Raw genomic sequence first — 13,805 nt, forward strand, 5'->3', positions numbered from 1 at the left:
ACAATACCTCTCGCTATTCGGCATTTTTAAGATTTTTGCCTCACTTTTTCACGGATTTGTCTGAAGATTGTTATTTGTAGGTCATAATGGGTCCTAGTTTGTGTGGTATAGCCCCCATATAACGGTATCTCCCGATATTCGGTATCTTGACGATTTTTGCCACATTTTTTCATGGATTTGTCTAAAAATTGGAATTGGAAAAATCGAACATTGAATGCCCTCCACCATTTGGAACAAACTTGACAATTTAAAAAAAAATCCATTAAAAATTTTGTTAAAATCGTTATATTGGGGTCTTTACGACGACGCGGACTTTTGTCACACAATGTTCAAATATGAAATCGGTAAATAATGTAGCTAAAATCATCAAAATACCGAATATAGAGAGGTACTATTATATGAGGGCTATACCAGAACGTGGATCTGCACAGAGAATTTTCTGTAATAGAATGTAGTATCCATTTCGAACTTCAAATACCAAATATGAAACAATTATTGTAAATAATGTTGTTAGAATCATGAAAATTAACGAATATTGGGAGATACCGTTATAGGGGTATCTCCGAAGACGTGGACCTGCACAGACAATTTTATGTCTAAGGCTGTAGTATCCATTACGAACTTCATAAACCAAATTTGAAACAATTCCGGCAAATAATTTCATTAAAATCATCAAAATACCGGATATCGGAAGGTAGCGGACCTACATGGCACATTTTCAATCCCAAAAGTACTGCAGATATTATATACATTTGAGTAAAATTTTATCAACCTACTTTAATTCGTTCGGAAGCTAGAATGACTTCAACTGACGCACGGACATCACTAAATAGACATGGAATTTTGTGCTGATCAAGAATAAATGTACTTTATGGGGTCTAAAATGTATATTTCGAAGTGTTACAAACGGAATGACAAACTTAATATACCCACCATACTATGGTGGAAGGTATAAAAAGCAACTAAGTTCGGCCGGGACGAACAATTCCGGAGAATAATGTCTCTAAAATCGTTAAAATACCGAATCTTGGGAGGTTTCGTTATATAGGGGCTATACGGAAGCGTGGACATGTATTAAGGGCTAAGTACATAAGAGGCTTGAAGTCATGGCTAGGAATATTTTGTGACTTTTCACAAAGCGATTACAGAGCCGCACTAAAATCCTGCCGTCGTTTTCCATTATAATTTGACATTAATATGCCAAGCCGTGACTTCAAGCGTTTTATGTACTTGAACCCTTAGTAATATTTTGTCATAGGTAGTAGTACTCATTTAGATCTTACAATACGAAATTCGAAACAATTCTGGTCTATAATGTCGCCAAAATCATCCAAATACCGAATATTGAGAGCTATCGTTATATGGGGGCTGTAGGAAAACGTGAGCCGATAAGAGCCTTTTTCGAACCTAACCTGTCTACTGACAAAATACATATGTGTGACACATTTTAGCCTTCTGTCTGAATTCGTTCGAAAAAATATCGTGATTACAACAGACAGAGAAACTGACAGTTGGACATAGCTAAATCGACTTAGCTTTTTACGTTGATCAAGAATGTATATACTTTGATGGGTCTGATATGGGTATATCGAGTAGTTGCCATGGTAAAATTTAGTAGATAAACTCATTTGAAATAAGCATACCCATCTCTACATTTCCTGTAATTTACCTTAGCCAATTTCACTGCATAAAATATAGTTTCCCATCTCTGATATGTGTATTTACAGTGGATAAATAAATATACATTTTAATGAGATGCCATCAAATGAATTATTTTGAAAAGATTGTAAATACATGATTGCATGGCTTTACCTTCTTGATTCTACCAAATTATAGCACAGGGTATAAAAACCTTGTATTTTTTCCATATTTGTGAGCGCATCTACGGTGTGTTTAACATTGAAAGCCCTAATGTGTATGTTCAATGTTTCCAAAACTGTCAACAAATTGTACAACACCTCCTCGGCATATCATATACGCATTTTCTATAGGTTCCCTCTTGAAGCGTATTCGCAAATACAACACTGCTAAGCTTCGTCAAATAATTCTACGAGAGAAATACCCTAAAATTACATTTTTAATTTATTTAAACTATTATAAAATATTGATTTTGTGTAAAACGATCAAAAATGTGTGTCCATAAGTAGTATTTTTGGTTCTAACATCACAATTTCTACCCTAAACGTCATAACCCAACCAAAGCCCGCCAATTGGTATAGCAACAAAACATTCAAACACATGATGCAACAAAACAACAATAGAGATAGAGCAAGAGAGAGGTTTTCGTCAAAGCAATAATAAAACAAGTACTCACACACACACGCGTGCACATCATCCACATTGAATTCAGCTGCCTTGCTATTGAGAACTCCATTTTTTTGACGAAAGAAACGCAACTCAACGAACCAAGTGCGCCACAATTCAAACGCCATTTATTCAAAAGCAAACAGCAACGGCTCGAGTTCAGATCGTAGGTAGAGAGCAGAGATTTTCGTTTTATAAGAATTTTATTTATTATTTTATTTTAAAGAAAACACCTACGTTTTCACAAAAGTGCAATCAACGAGAAATATCGAAAAGAATAGTAACAAATAGAAATAATTAACAATTTTTGTGTGTCATTAATGTAATCAAGTAACAAAAAGAAAAAAACTTCAAATAAATTTGTGTGTTTGTCGAGCCTGAACAAAACGTCTCTGTATTTGTGTGTCAGTTTTTATTCTCCTCGAAGAAAATTCTGGGAATAAAAACTTTCAATTAAAATAAACGAAGAAAAAAGCGATCGATTTCAGTAATTATAACAAATTCTAAAGAGGATTCTATAGAATACAAAACAAAAACTAGACAAAAATGGTTGGAACAACTGTTTTAAAACGTGTCGATGAGGTAAGTGGAGGTTTTCCCACAAGGGCTTTAATAAAACATTTTATTTAGAATGCCCGCCATTCGAGCAATGTAAAGAAATCCATTGTTTCCTTGGGAATTTTACCGTTTTGTTTTCGATCAACAACAACAAATATGTTTTTTTCCACAATTTCCATTGGAATATCTTCTTTTCCTTCGAGCATGTTTTACTTGCGGTATTATTCCCATTCCTTTTGATACAGAAACAACACAGCCAATTGTATGCTGTGATTTGCAACAACAACTTACCCTTATGGCGGCATTTTCAATTCTTGCGTCTACCTCATTCTTGAATTGACAATTATCAAATTTCATTGCAAGAATAAGTTAAAAGAAAATCAAAATATTTGCATTTAATTTTCAACTCGATTTATTTTATTATAGAATGAGTCTGCTGCTTTCAAGCAAGTTAAAAAAATTGGTGTCTCCACAACAGAGGTCACAAAAAGAGCCGCATTAGGAGACCTACAAAATCGTGGTGTTGTACGGACAATTGCCGCCAAGGACGCAGCACAAAAGGAGTAAGTAATTTACAATCCTCACATTAATGACAGCTGGGGAGAACATAATTTCTTTTGATTATGATTTTCAATTTTTTTAGATGTAATCATTTTTCTCCATTTTCCCTCCCCGGCCAGGGATGTTTAACTTCAATCATTATATGTACACAATCAATCTATCCATTCCATCTGTTATTCTTATTTTCATTTTTGTATTATTCTTTGTTGTACATGAGACCTCTGTATGCAATGGTGAGAGAGAGAGATAGGACAAGAGTGGAATGGAAAACAGTGTTCGTCAAGTTTAACGGCTTTTATTGCTGAGAGATCACGTAGACTTGTTATTGTATGTTAACCCATTGTGGTGCGATAAGTGCAGTTTGGAGAGATGGAATATAAATTTTTCTTTAAATATCTACATTCCAGTATGATCACATCCATAGATGAAACACAAATTTAAATAATTGTTTTATATGCTTAGCTCTAATTTAGTAGGAAATCTTGGTTTTTAATTGTTTCTAGAGGTAGATGTTTGTATTTTTTCTTGCGTGACGGATGCCCAGATATTTGGCCCGAAAGTCCGGCTCCCAGATAGATCTACTAAACTACTGCACATGAAGTATGAAAGCTACTGATAACACATGGCCACATGATGGGGGTTATTTAAAACGGTACGGGTGTTATATTAAAAGTATCGATACACTCCACCATAGTATTAAGTTTGTCATTCCGTTTGTAACACCTAGAATTAAGCATTTTAGACCCTACAAAATATATGTATTCTTGATCAGCATAAAATTCTAGGTCGATTAGCCCTGTCCGTCCGTCCGTCTGTGGAAATTACTTCAGCTTCCGAACGAATGGAAGTAGGTTGATAAAATTTTGCTCAACTGAATGTTTGATCTGCAGGACTTTTGGTATAGGTGTAAAATGGGCTATATAGGTCCACGTCCAGATATATCCCCCATAGGACTGTACCTCCCTATGTTCGGTATTTTGAAGATTTTAGCGACGTTATTCCCAGGAATGGTTTCAAATTTTGTATTTGTACTTGGTAATGGGTACTAAGCCTGTGACAGAAAATTGTCTATGCAGGTCCACGCCTTCGTATAGGCCCCATGTATCAGTACCTCCTTGTATTCGGTATTTTAATGACTTCGGCAATATTATTTACCGGAATGGTTTAAAAATTTCGTATTTCGTCCTAAAGCCTATGACAGAAAATTGGCTATGCAGGTCTAGATCTTCGTATAATCCCAATATATCGGTTCAGCCCTATATTCGGTATTTTGATGATATTAGCGACATTATTCACCGGAGTTGTTTCAAATTTCGTATTTCGGACTAACATACCTGAATTTTTACTTGTTTTTAAATAAAATCCTTCCCCTAATGTCGAAAATTAAAAGGTTTCAAGTGAGTACGCTCAGCTAGATTTTTTCTGAAATTTTTACTGATATTTTCTTTATTGGTTTTTAAGTATAAAAAGGAAATTTTTGCAACTTTGGAACCCTATATCTCGATAAGTATTGATTATATTACAATTAGGATCAGGAGGTATACCTTTATGGAAAATGTCAGGATTTTTTCTCCACCTGGGTGTAAACTCAATTTGTTCCAATTAAAATTAAAGTTGACACATGCCACAATATATGTTATATTTTCTGGGTCCAGAGATATGGAGAAATCATGTTTTCTTTACTCCGTGTTGTCGGCGATGGACCTTCCCAGAGGAAAAAAATCGCAAGCCCCGTCCAAAGGGCGGCTATTAAAAAAAAAACCGTTATATTTGAATGCCTTTCTGCCCATTTTTTTTTTCTGACTATTGTTTTAATCTTCCCAGTAGTCTGCTGCAGTTTATTATATATAAACAAATCATTCTTTTTAAATTTCAGCCTGAAGGATACAAAACTTCAAAATGCGTTGCGTGCAACCAAGGCTCGTGTGGATACCCATTGGAAGAAGACCACAACAACGACCACAGTCGGCGGTGCTACACGTACAAATGTTGCAACCGGCGAAGTGGCACCTACTGCTGCCGCAGCCCAGCGTAAAGTATTAACCCGATCCAATTCGGTGCGTTTGGGCACCACAACCACCACCGGATTGGGAGGACTGCAACGACATGCATCGGCAAATTCGCACTTGCTTGTCGGGCATAATAAAGTTAAGACGCTGACCACGAAACTGGTCGAAAATAAAGTGCAACAAGTTAAAAGTAAGTTGGGCCCCATATATCTCTTAATTTTCAATTTTATTTTAAATAAAAATCTGCATTTTTAGTTATCAACAAAACAAACAACAAGACTGAAACGGATGTCACCGTCGAACCTTCTCTACGTCGTGAAGATAGCAATTTATCCCGTAAATCATTAACAAAAATCAAGGCTGCCATTACACAAAATGCTGCTACAACCAAACCAACACTGGTCAAATCGCATTCGGCAGCTGCCACATTAAGCCGTAAGGAACCAGTTGTGAAGACCACCGAAACAACAGCTACCTCTACCACCACTAAGTCCGCCGATAATAAACTGAAAATTGTCAGTGTTCAAACACACTCAAGCAAGCTATTGGACGATGTTAAGGATATTGATGAAGGCGATTCGGAAAACTTGGTTTTGGTCTCAGACTATGTTAACGACATCTATTCGTACCTTTTCAAATTGGAAGCCGAGCAGCCAGTTGCCAAAAATCACTTGGAAGGCCAGGCTGAGGTCTACGCCAAAATGCGTGCCGTTCTAATTGATTGGATCAACGAAGTTCATACTCAGTTCCATTTGGCCGCTGAGACATTCCAATTGGCTGTGGCAATAATTGATCGTTATTTGCAAGCTGTTAAGGATACCAAACGATCACATTTGCAATTGGTTGGCGTTACCGCATTGTTCATTGCTGCCAAGTATGAAGAGCTTTTCCCACCAGCCATTGCGGATTTCATCTATATCACCGATGATACCTATACTGGCAAGCAAATTCGTCAAATGGAATTGCAGATATTCAAGGCTTTGGATTGCAATTTGTCGCGACCATTGCCCATACATTTCTTGCGCCGTTTCTCCAAAGCTGCTGAAGCTGAAGACAATCATCATGCCATGTCGAAATACTTTTTGGAATTGGCCATGATTGAGTATGATATGTCACATTATAAGCCATCAGAAGTAAGTATAGACTGATTATTAACAGATTTTTCGTATAATATAAAGTAGATATTGTAAATGTTAAAAATTTGAACAGTAAGACCTTATTTCACTTAAAACCAGTAAGAGATTGATATTTTCACCTAACCTATTTTCAACCACTCAACGACAAGTGAACTAAACCAAATCCTCTGATTCAATATCGGACAAATTTGGATCGAAATGGAATTGTTTTTATTTTTGTGAATCATCTACTTTTAGATGTGATCAATTTGAATATTTCAAATAATTAATTTTTTAAACTTCATTGTTTTTAAAATTGCTTTTAAAATTATTTTTAAATTTATAAAAAAAAAAATGTAAAACCATTAATCTTTTCATTCCAGATTGCTGCCGCCTCACTGTTCCTCTCCCTAAATCTATTGAAAGAAAATACCAACATGGCCACCGGTTTGAACAACAAACATTGGAACTCGACCTTGGAATGGTATTCACGTTACTCGCCGGAGCATTTAAGACCCATTGCCAAGAAAATTGCCACTGTGGCTCGTAATGCACCAAATGCCAAACTGAAGGCTGTGTATACCAAATATCAAGCTTCAAAATTCCAAAAAGTCTCCACACGTTCCGAATTGTATAGTACTCTAATGGATTCCATCGTTAGCAGTAAGGAGTAGATATAACAATTGTAGTGGTTGACTTTTTCTTTTGTTTGTAATATTCTTCTTTCAAACACATACAAAAGGGAGTGAGAAAAATTTCATCGAAAGAAATTTTAGTCCATTTAATAATGTTAATAAATATTAACAAATTTGTGTCATAAAACAATTGTATAAGCAAATTACATAACTATGCATTATTATTATGATTTAATGTGAATCTAGACATTTTAATGTTGACTGACCACAGTGAGGATCAGAAATCCATGATCATATTTCCAACTTCAAAAAATAAAAAGACCTTAAGGTTTGAGATTTCCTAGATGACACTTTTCCTACTCTCTCTGCCTTTGTCTTTAATAATTGTAACAATAGTTAGCATAATTGTTTAATTTTTGTCCCTACCCCATCCCTTATTTAGTACAAAATTTACCCATTAAGTACGTACTGATTTTTGGTATGGAATCCCCATTTAATTCATCACACATACATAGAGGCAGTTTTATCAATTTAATATTTGTTTTCTTTAACATCACCTTGAGTCTTGTGATGTTTGAAAAGAAAACAAAACCAGTAGCTTTGGGAAGTACAAAACGTTTCATTGTTGTCCATAATTCAAACAAACTATAGGCGCGGCGCGGCTTTTTGTTACCAAAAAAAAAAAAAATATATAAATATGATTTGGTTAGGATTTTGTTTAGGTTCGGGTCTTAGGCGCGGCTTGATTTGGCTTAATTTGCTTACATGGCAAATGTATGACTCAGAAAAAAGCAGCTGTATTTTATAGTTTTACTCATGATATTTACAAAACAATCGCATTTGCTGGCTAAATAAATGTTGCGATAAATCTCTAACTTACTATTCTTTTCTACACAGCGTTCCTTTTCTATATGCCTTTCATAAAAAAGATTTAACAACAAATGTTTTGCTTTAAATTTCCCCTAATTTTCCCACCTTTATCTGACTGATTTTTCAATAAATTCCATACGAACATTAGCTATTTTAAATACTTTTTGTCCCATTTATTATTTATATTTTTAAGTTTTTTTATGTTGATTTATTAATTTCCCATTTCATTTTCCATTTCATAAATTAATGAGCGTTTTTTGTTTGGTATGTTTATTTTTCTTATGTTTGACCATTTTTATTTTGTTTAACACTGTTTTAAATATGGTAGTCCCTCCGCACACACAAAAACGTCACTTTCGCCACACTTTATACGACCAATATATCCATCCCATTTTATAGCTAAATTTTCCCTAAGAATACGTCTATGCTATGCAAACACAAAAATAATGGTCAAAACGTAGTAGTGTATGTTACACGAATTTCTATTAGAATTTAAATATCGCATATTTCACACAAAAGCAATTTATATTTTTGTATGTATTTAAAAAAACAAATTTTCTCAATTATATATTTTTATTATTTTAATTAATTCATAAAAATACACAAAACATGATATGTAAAACAAGTTTTAAAAAATAAATATAAATTATTTTAAATAAGAGAAAAATAAGAAGGTGTGTAGTTTTATTAATTGTCTAAATTGTTGTTGACACTTCTGTCAAAGAATAAAGGCCGGACCCTGTTTAGATTTTGGCAATTTCTTGTACATTTTAAATCGTGAAGATCGTTTTGCTTGCATTGCTATCGAGTGTATGATATGGCTTTGAAAAGGATTATATTAAACAACTAAAAAATCAGCTAAGTTCGACCGGACAGACCTTTTAATACCCTTCACCATTGGAAAGGGATATCGCTCAAATAAATACCTTTGTATAAGGGGCTATACGAAGACGTGGTGCTGGTAATGCTAGTAATTTTCTGTCATAGGCTGAAGTACCGATTCCGAACTTCAAATATGAAATTCGAAACAATTCCGGTAAATAATGTCTCTAATATCATCAGAATATCAATAAAGGGAGATACCGTTGTACCTCCGTGGACCTGCATAGACAATTTTCCGTCAGTGGGTGTAGTACCCATTACGAACTTCAAATGCGAAATTTGACACAATTCCGGTGAATAATGTTGCGAAAATCCTGAAAATACCCAATTTCTCGGGGTAGCGTTATATGGGTGCTATACTAAAACGTATACCTACATAGACAATTCTCTTCCACGGGGTAAAGTACTCAAAGAGAACTCATTGTGGGGATTTTCAGACTATTCTATTGAAAAATGTGACTAAAATCATAAAAATACCGAATAACCCATACCATTGTATGGGGCCTATAGGATATCGTGGTCCTATATAGAAAGCTCCCTTTCAGGAGATAAAGTCCTCACAGAGTACTCCTTGGGCAGAATTTCAGACAAATCCATTTAAAAATGTGGTTAAAATCATCAAAATACCGAATATCGGGAGGTACAATTATGAGGGTGATATATAATATTGTAGACCTATATAGCCAATTCTTTTTTAGGGGTTAAAGTAGTCAGGAAGAACTCCTTGTGTAGAATTTCAGAATCATCAAAATATCCTATATTGTGGTCCTATATAAACAATTCTCTTCCAGGATATAAAGTACTCACAGAGAACTCCTTGTGTAGAATTTCACACAATTCCGTTGAAAAATGTGGCTAAATTCATCCAAATACCGAATATCGGGGGGTACCCTTATCGTGGGCCTGTATAGAAAATTCTCTTTCAGGTGGTCAAGTACTCACAGAGAACTCCTTGTGTAGAATTTCAGACAATACCATTGACAAATGTGAAGAAATTCTTGTGCAGAATTTTAGAAAACTCAATTGAAAAAAATGTGCCTAAAATCACCGAATATCGGGGGTACCGTTATATGGGGCTTTTCGATGTCGTGGACCAATATAGCCCATCTTCGAAGTTGACCTGCCTGCGCACAATAGACTGTGCAAAATTTTAGCATCCTATCTTAATTTGTTTTGACTCTAGCGTGATTACAACCGACGGACTTCTCAGAATTATACGCTCATCAAGAGTATATATACTTTGTTGGGTCTAAAATTGTTTCAATGAGTTACAAACGGAATGACGAACTTACAATACCCTTCATACTATGTATGGTGGAGGGTATAAAAATATATATCGGAGCAATAAGAAACAGGGTTTTACCAAATGGAAAATTCGGTTGAATGTTTATAAATCCATGCAAGATATGGAAACTATAAAGCTATATCTGAACCGATTTTCACCAAATTTGAAGTACTTGCTTCTAGGCTGAAGTCGATCGGATGTGCCGAGATATTTCCTATTTGGACGAATATTACACATATGACGTAACATTAAATTCAAATCGGACGAAGATATATATGGGAACTATCACAAAAAGTGATTTGTGGAAAATAAATAAGACCTGTACTTCGTTTACAAAAATTATCGACAAACAATCGACTCAGAATGTGATCATCAAAAGGCACTATAGGCCTATATCTCTTCCTTTGGCCTGCTACAAACAGTTGCACAAATGTCCTGTACCACAGTGTGGCGTAGGGTATAAATGCAGTGACGTTGTGAATTTTATCGTTATTAAGATTTGTGTAGCTAATATAAGCTTGTAAATGTGATGTACATTCTATGACATACCTAGGAAATGTTTGGTGTCTCCTTCTGTTAACCATGGGACATCTACAAAGTATTCTTTGTCACTGTCATGTCAGTTTTGAACCAATTTCATTTCTGCTGGAACTTGATAGAAAAGATTATTGCATATGGTCATAAGTAGGTCTACCTACTTGTATCTCTGACATAGTCGCTCAGCACTCTACAGTTATTATCTCCGCTTATAATAAAACTTACTACTACTCGTCTCTATATACACAACCAAACATAATGTTTTGCATATTTGAGTAACAGCAGCACAGAACTGGCAAAAAGATATGGAAAGCAACACCAAAACACGCTGTATCCCCTGGTTTCCAATCAAAAGTATAGCGATAGAGTAAGTGATTAAGAGAGAATGATAGGCACATAAATTCGTGCATACATACAGATATGTAGATGCGTCTGCCTGTATGCAAATGGTAAGGCTCAATAATTAACATACAGTAACCGGCATTTATCAGTACCGAGACCAATAAAAAATGTTATCTTGCAGATATATACTCACACATGCATAGATGGTAGATGTGACGAAGATGAAGAAAAGAAACGCGTTAATGAACTTTGTACATGCGTATGTAGGTACATAAAATATACGAGTATGAAATAATTTAATTTTTTGCTGGCCGAATTGCACTCAAAAAAAGAAATTAATTAAAGACAAATTGCAGCACGGAGAAAAGCAAACAAAATCGGCTTCTTTTCCCTAAAATGAATTCTTAAGATATCCGATAGGAATTATTTGGTGCACAGGGTGATTAAAAAAACTGCAACAGAGTGCAACGCTAAACTTTTTATTTCTTTTTTACATTTTTTTGAATCAAAGCAAGAAATGTGGAAATAGCATAAAATTTTAAAATAAGTTAAGATTTGTTCGAAATGGTCACCTTTGGCACGAATTACGGCCAATGAAACCGTCACACGCTGCCCGAATGTTGCTCTGCGGTATTTTGGCCCATTTTCGGCGAAGCGCTTGCTTGAGGTGATCGACACTTTGGTATTTTTTAGTGCCCACCTTGCTTTCCAAAATACTCCAGACACAATAGTCCAACGGATTGGTATCCGGAGATTTTGGTGGCCATTGTGCGCTAGAAATGAAGCGAAGAACCTCATTTTGTAACCATTCACGGGTGACGCGTACTGAGTGCGATGGTGCTGAGTCCTGTTGGAATGTCCAAGATCTGCGGCCGAAAAGTTTGCATGCCCAAGGCTTTAATACACCCTTTAGAATATTTTCGCGATAATTTCGGCATTTATTCTGATGCCACGGTCAAATAATATGAGTGGAGAGCGACCATCGGCTGTCATGGCGGTCCACACCATCACGACGGCCGGCGCTGAAGTTCTGGTGGCCAACCAAAGGTGCACATTTTCAGCAGACCTCTTTGGCAAGTAAACACGATCATTTTGTTTGTTTACAAACTGCTGGACAACAAATGTTTTCTCATCGGAGAAACCCGAATCCGGCCGATCACCATTCGGCCAAGCGAAGCAAATCTTTAGCTCTTTTGAGTTTATTTTCTTTATGTGGCGGTGTAAGTTCTTGCACTTTTTGGAATTTCAATGGATGTACCCTGAGCTCATTTTTCAATATTTGCCGAGCCATTTTTCAACCACTGCGACGCGAGTTTCGATCAAGTCGTTTCTTTGCTTTTCGAACCATTTCTGCTGATGTTGCTGTCCACTTCATTGACGTCGGGCTACGCTACCAGGAGCACGGTAACGAGCAATGGTACGAGACACAAAAGATTTATTCACGTTTAAATGCAGGAGTGCTCTAACGATAGCCACATGTGGTTTTTCAGCCAAATATAAAGAAATCACACTATCACACATGAATTCCAGCACGTATAACTTTTTTCTGAAATTTTTCACCAAAATGCTTTTGTACGCTTGTAAACAATATAATGACAGTTGCAGTTTTTTCATCTCACCCTATAATTTAATGTTTGAAGTGACTATGCTGAGCTTGAGTTAAAGTTTATTGTACTGAGGCCGTTGGTTTTTTTCATGGGTTGGGACCACTGTGCACTGGCTTAAACAGCTCACCCACGTTTCGTGTTTCGTTTTACTGTCAATCATCTTCAGTTTGGTCCATGAATTGAATTTTATCATTAAAATGCGTGCCCTGTTAACAAAGTTAGTCGCGCTTTCCTCCATTCAGCGGTTAAGCTCACATTTGTCTCAATGGGTACCAAAATAATTTGAATTGTCGATTTTGGAGTGAATATAAGATAGGAGCACTGCAAGCGTCCATGAACATCACAGTATGGAGCGGTTTGTGGGCTGGTGGCATCATTGAGCCGTACTTTTTCAAAGATGATGTAAATGTGTATGGCCAGCTTTACCGTGAGACTATATCCAACTTTTCTTGCCCAAAATTCAAGACCTTGACTTGCATGACATGTGATTTTATGTATACATATATAGAAGAGTCCGCTTTAAGTGACTTATTAGAAGACAACGTTGAGTCGCATTTATTCAAGAGATACCAGCTGAAATGTTGAAAGAATATGCCAAAATTGAACTAAGCCGGCAGACTATTTGAATCGCAGTCGCGTTCAACATTTGCATGAATTTATGTTCAAACATTAAATTATTTGGACCGTACTATCAATGTTCTATTCTAGAACCTGCAAGAATCTACTAGTTTTGCAATTTTCTTCTATATCATAAAGGGAAAATCGGTTATCGCAGTAAAAATTTTTAGATTCTTGCAGATCTGGAACTGACCAAACGATTTCAGTGCTTATTCTGATTTTTATGTTTTTTATTATTTATGCTTAGCTGAGGAGCTAAGCAATCCAACCTCATTAAAACATTTTATTAATCACCAATTTTATTACATTCCAGCAATTTTGGCGGCACACCCTGATGTATCCATTTATTTGCACCATGTCTGTCTGTTCTGAACGAAGGCAGAGTGTGGTGCTTTTCGATGTAATTAATGTGTCAGCACCAACAACAGTCAGAGCGGCGGTATAGCAAGTTGTAGTAGCGCAATAAAACAGGCCATAAAAAA

The 13,805-nt window shown here is 35.8% G+C and overlaps 1 protein-coding gene across 1 annotated transcript; it reads left to right on the forward strand.

The window, feature by feature from the left end:
- Nucleotides 1–2,425: 2,425 nt before the first annotated feature.
- Nucleotides 2,426–8,210, forward strand: LOC101895010 (G2/mitotic-specific cyclin-B). Its single transcript, XM_005176516.4, has 5 exons — nucleotides 2,426–2,886; nucleotides 3,289–3,425; nucleotides 5,300–5,622; nucleotides 5,688–6,565; nucleotides 6,931–8,210. The coding sequence occupies exons 1-5, from the start codon at nucleotides 2,851–2,853 to the stop codon at nucleotides 7,219–7,221; spliced, it is 1,665 nt and encodes a 554-aa protein (XP_005176573.2). The 5' UTR covers nucleotides 2,426–2,850; the 3' UTR covers nucleotides 7,222–8,210.
- Nucleotides 8,211–13,805: the final 5,595 nt, after the last annotated feature.

This window comes from Musca domestica, unplaced genomic scaffold (genome assembly GCF_030504385.1).
Source record: "Musca domestica strain aabys unplaced genomic scaffold, Musca_domestica.polishedcontigs.V.1.1 16, whole genome shotgun sequence".
Taxonomy (NCBI): Eukaryota; Metazoa; Arthropoda; class Insecta; order Diptera; family Muscidae; genus Musca; species Musca domestica.

What these genes read in the sequence shown, in the direction of transcription:
- LOC101895010 (XM_005176516.4), top strand. Translation starts at nt 2,851, where the DNA reads ATGGTTGGAACAACTGTTTTAAAACGTGTCGATGAG. An exon ending in TTTTAAAACGTGTCGATGAG is followed by an intron (nt 2,887 to 3,288) that starts GTAAGTGGAGGT and finishes ATTTTATTATAG; the next exon opens with AATGAGTCTGCTGCTTTCAA. An exon ending in AAGGACGCAGCACAAAAGGA is followed by an intron (nt 3,426 to 5,299) that starts GTAAGTAATTTA and finishes TTTAAATTTCAG; the next exon opens with CCTGAAGGATACAAAACTTC.